General features: G+C 52.2%; 1 protein-coding gene across 1 annotated transcript in view; it reads left to right on the forward strand.

Annotated features, from left to right (window-relative positions):
- The window catches only part of LOC113214522 (soluble guanylate cyclase 89Da-like), a 9,724-nt gene extending 5,692 nt beyond the window's left edge, over positions 1–4,032 (forward strand). Inside the window, exons 2-10 of the mRNA XM_052277284.1 lie at positions 18–153; positions 252–708; positions 790–933; positions 1,098–1,276; positions 1,439–1,715; positions 1,799–2,081; positions 2,392–2,501; positions 2,861–2,953; positions 3,109–4,032. Of these exons, the coding sequence (XP_052133244.1) occupies positions 18–153; positions 252–708; positions 790–933; positions 1,098–1,276; positions 1,439–1,715; positions 1,799–2,081; positions 2,392–2,501; positions 2,861–2,953; positions 3,109–3,192 (1,763 nt within the window). The 3' untranslated portion in view covers positions 3,193–4,032. The remainder of the gene's footprint in view (positions 1–17; positions 154–251; positions 709–789; positions 934–1,097; positions 1,277–1,438; positions 1,716–1,798; positions 2,082–2,391; positions 2,502–2,860; positions 2,954–3,108) is intronic.
- Positions 4,033–4,804: the final 772 nt, after the last annotated feature.

Here is a 4,804-nt window from a genome sequence, read left to right on the forward strand (position 1 = left end):
GGGAGCGCTGGGTGTAGAGGGAGCGTGGGGGGAAGGGGGAGCGCCAGGCGCAGGGGGAGAGCCAGGGGTAGGCCGAGGCCGAGACCCAGTGACCGAGGACGACTTTATGGCGTACTTCGGACGCTGCTTCGTCCTCTTCTTCTCCAACTTCGGGTGAGTGCACCCTCCAGACGCCCACCGTCGGCGGGGTAGGCAACCGCCTCGCGTCCGTGCGTTCGAGTTGCCTACCTCACAGGCGCCCCTCCCCGCAGGTACGACGAGCTGATCCGCTCGGCGGGCCGCCACTTCTGCGACTTCCTGGGCGGCATGGACAACATCCACAGCCAGATCCGCTTCTCGTACCCGAGGATGAAGAGCCCGTCCATGTTCGTGGCGGCCGTGGACGAGCGCGGCGCCGTGCTCGTGTACCGCAGCAAGCGGACGGGCTTCCTGCCGTACTTCATCGGCCAGCTGCAGCAGGTGGCCGAGACCTTCTACGACACGGAGCTGGTCGTCGACACGCTGTCCGTGGCAGAGTGGGCCGACGGAGACGCCGACCACCGCACCGAGGCCCGCCTGCGCCTGGACTTCGACAACCGGGCCTACATGGAGGCACGCGAGCGGCTGGCGACGCGGCGGGAGCGCGCCGACCTGCACCTGCCCGCCGTGCACGCCGGCCTGCTCATGTCGCTGTTCCCCTTCGGCGCGCTGCTCGAGGCCGACGGGCAGGTGCGAGGGCTGGTGGCCGAGACCGCGCCAGGACTACTGCCTCCGAACACACGCGTGACACTCACCACCTGTTCTGCGCAGGACCCCAAGGCGCCGCTTGTCCTCCGGCAGGCCGGCGAGAAGCTCCTGGACGTCCTGGGCGACAGCAGGCCGGTCATCGACGTGCACGCCGGGGAGTTCATGAGGATCCGCCGACCGCAGGGGGCGCTCTTCACCATGGACAGCGTAAGTCGAACGGCGACCAAAACCGACCAAAAATCATGATTTATGAAAAAGAATTCCATTTCTTGTTTTCGTTGAGACGACAGCACTGACCACTGACCTCAACAGTTTCGTGCTAATTGTGTTGTGTTACGTCAACCCCTGATGCCGCCGTGCGCTGTTTCCAGATCAAGGAGCTGCAGTCGGTGATGTTCGAGGTGCAGGTGCTCAACGCCGCCAACCTGGCCGCGGAGGACGGCGGCGGCGCCGCGGGTCCGAGCCAGGGCGCGGCACCGTGCATCCTGCTCAAGGGGCAGATGCTCTACCTGCAGGAGGCCGACGCCATTGTCTTCCTGTGCTCGCCGCTGTAAGTAAGATTAGTTAATATGTAGTTTTTTGTCAAAGTAACAGAAAAAAATAACTTGCAAAACAAAATTGAAAATCAGTAAATTAAAAATAAAATAAAATGGGAAGAATTAAAAAAATGAAAAAGAGGCGTAAAAGAGAAACATGAACCTCCCGCCCGCAGGGTGAGCGACCTGACGGAGCTGGCGTCGCTGGGCCTGTACCTCAACGACCTGAACCTGCACGGCCTGAGCCGCGAGATGGTGATGGAGGGCTGGCACCAGTGCGCGCGCCTGGAGCTCATGTGCGAGCGCGCCGAGGAGCACTCCCGCCGGCTCGAGGACAGCCTGCGCCTCCAGGACGAGTGGCGCGCGCGCGGCGACGCGCTGCTCACCTCCATGATCCCCAGGTCTGTGGCGGACCGCCTGCTCGCCGGCCAGAGCGCGCTCGACACCTGCCAGGTGGGGGGAAGCGACTTCGATGCAGTTGTCGTCGTCGGCATAAGGTCCTCGTCGTCATGCAGCACAGTGTCTTTCCCCCAAAGGCCTTCGACGCCGTCACGGTGCTTTTCTGCGAGCTGCTGCTCGACGGCGGCCCGGGAAGTGCGGAGGCGGTCGCCGAGCGCGTCCGCACCGTCAACCAGGCTTTCTCGCAGTTCGACCAGCTGCTGGACGAGCACCACGTCTACAAGGTGGAGACGGTCGGCATGGTGTACATGGTGGTGAGCGGGGCGCCCGACCCGCACCGCGAGCACGCCGCCAGCGCCTGCCGCGCGGCACTGGACCTGCAGCGCTGCGCCCGCCGCCTCGGCCAGGCCGTGCGCTTAGGTGAGCAGGCTCGGCAATTTTTAATTTTCCAGAAAAACGTTGAAAAAAAATTGTTCGCAGTTCTATGTGTTTTTTCCTGGGTAGGTGAAAATCAATCAAATTCTCCTGGAAACATTTTTAAATATCTATTTTTTCTGGAAATTTACGATTCCCCCCTCGCAAAAAAAAATCCAGAATTTTGAGTGCTTCCCGGCCCCCTACCTCTATGGAGCACTGCGCCCGGGGTAGCGCCGCCGCGGCGCGGCACAGAGGGTCTCCGCCGCGCTACCCCGCGCACACGCCGCGCTATACCCCGCGTCTCTGTCCGCAGGCCTGCACTCCGGGCCCGTCGTTGGCGGGGTGGTGGGCCTCAAGGTGCCGCGCTACTGCCTGTTCGGCGACACCGTCAACACCGCCTCCAGGATGCAGGCCAGCAGCATTGTGAGTAGTTGTACACTGTTCAAGCCCTAAAAAGCAATCTCAGAACTGCGAAGTATTTAGATCCCTTTGAAACTACGAAGCATTTGAATTGTTGCAAAGTTAGTACTTCGTAATTGCAAAGGATGAAATACTTCTCAGTTATACATAGCATCGCTCTGCAGAAGTGTACACAGCAAGAAACTTCGCTGTAATTTAAAACAATTAAAAAGTAATTAGTGTATAAAAAACGCATCGTAGGTCGAAAACACGGAAGCGGCTCCCTCTGCTGCACATCCCTACCCAAACCGTACAATTGGCATGGGGTGCTGCAAGAAAAAAAAGTAATCACCTTTCTCTTTAATTACTCCCATATTTTGCAGTCAGGCAGCGTGCAGCTATCTGCCGCCACAGAGCTCCTACTAAAGAGCCACAGCGAGTTCAGGACGCTACCTAGGGGACAAGTCTGGGTCAAAGTAAGTCGCGCAGATTTTCAATTGCCGTCTTGCTTTACCTTTCGTATCCCAGTTTTCTTAATCTCCAGCGCTGTAAACATTAATTACAACAATGTATCTAAGATGTTTACTTTTTGAAATGACGATGGTTGCTCAGTGTGCACCTGTCTTTGCAGGGAAAGGGCTTCATGAACACCTTTTGGCTACTGCACGGCGAGGAGGGAGCTGAACTTGAAGCTGACGACTACGCAGGAGCATAGAACGTGCACAAAATCGCGCGCACATTATTCTTTTAACGCATTTTTCACAACTTAACTAGAAATATATTCTTGTTTCATATATTCAAATAATAATCTTCATTATTGTAAATAGATACTTTACCCTCGTAGTCTCTCCCATGATTGTAATTGATATTACATGCTTCGTTCAAAAATGTCGACAATTGTACGGTATAGCCTCTATGTAATCTAAAAGACATTATATTAAGTAGCCACAGCCTGTCGGAACACTAATACATCACGTTTTAAGCACGGTAGTTGTGCACGTGGAAGTGTTCAATTAGATAGTTGGCATAAGCACAGTAGATGCAGAAAATTTTCAAACTAACCAGAATCTGTGGTCCAAACACCGAGCTCGCGAAGCAGGCGTAGATATATCAATAAAAGCTTTGTATTTGCTATATCTAAGGTAATCTCTTTTTAAGCTTAAGGTAGGCACCGGTGGAACGGCCATCACCCAAAAGGAGTTATTGGAAGACAAAAAAATCTAAAAACATCTAATATCATTCGTTTAACCAGCAATATATTAATAAACAATGAAAAGCTATATTATTGAGGGACTATATGTTCAATACCACAAGTTTTCCACTTAAGTTGCATAAACTGCAGTCCACTAAAAAAATAATCTTATTCTCTCACACAGTTTAACATTATATGGCCATTTTTCACGGGTGTCGTACCTTAATCTGCAGCTAGCAGTGTAACGGAAATTTGGAGATTTGAGTTTGCCATAGGCAGCTAGCTAATTCATAGGTATATTGAGGTTTTTATACTATAATTCTTGGAAGTATTGTAATCTCAAATATTATTAGCATGATCTTTTTTTTTGTAGTTTTCTCACAGTTGTAATCAACAAAACTAATAACTTATTCCGTCAAAATATGCGAGCACTTGTATACTGTAGCCACTATGTCATGAAATTGCAAGGGGGAAATAGGACTTCATAATCGTTTTATCGTCCACCAGGAATTCCGGTAAACTTCAAAGTTTAAATCTTTCCAGATCAATTCACTCCGTAACAAAGGTACTGCAACAAGTTTTAGTGTTTACATTTCCGAGAGCCTATTTCTCCTTTATATAATCCACACGTAATGACACATAATATATTAATGTAGCTCCAGTACTAATATTGTGTAGTTCCGTAGATGGTTGCCGAGCGGCAGCCCGATATGTTATGCTTGCAAATTGTCCTTCGATAAACGACTGCACCGACCTGATTATCTATCATTGAGCGCTCGGGCCAAACCCCAACGCACTTTTGTTCCAGCGCCGGAATATAATGGACACTAGAAATGCGAGCGCGGCTGCGGAAGGAGCAAACGGTCCCGTCGCACACCTTTGGCGCGACAAAAAAAAAACGGTGGGTAGGGAATTTAGAGAGAGAGTGGTCGAGAGAGAGGGGGGAGAGGAGAGAGGGAGAGAAATGGGGAGAGAGAGGGGGAGAGGGAGAGGGTGAGAGAGAGAGTGAGAGAGAATGATAGAGGGAGAGAGAGAGGGGAGAGAGTGAGGAGAGAGAGAGACCGAAAGAGGAGAAAAGAGGAGAAAGAGAGGAGAGTGAGGAGAGAGAGAGACCGAAAGAGGAGAAAAGAGGAGA

Source organism: Frankliniella occidentalis, unplaced genomic scaffold, assembly GCF_000697945.3.
Source record: "Frankliniella occidentalis isolate FOCC.00 unplaced genomic scaffold, Focc_3.1 Scaffold9, whole genome shotgun sequence".
Taxonomy (NCBI): Eukaryota; Metazoa; Arthropoda; class Insecta; order Thysanoptera; family Thripidae; genus Frankliniella; species Frankliniella occidentalis.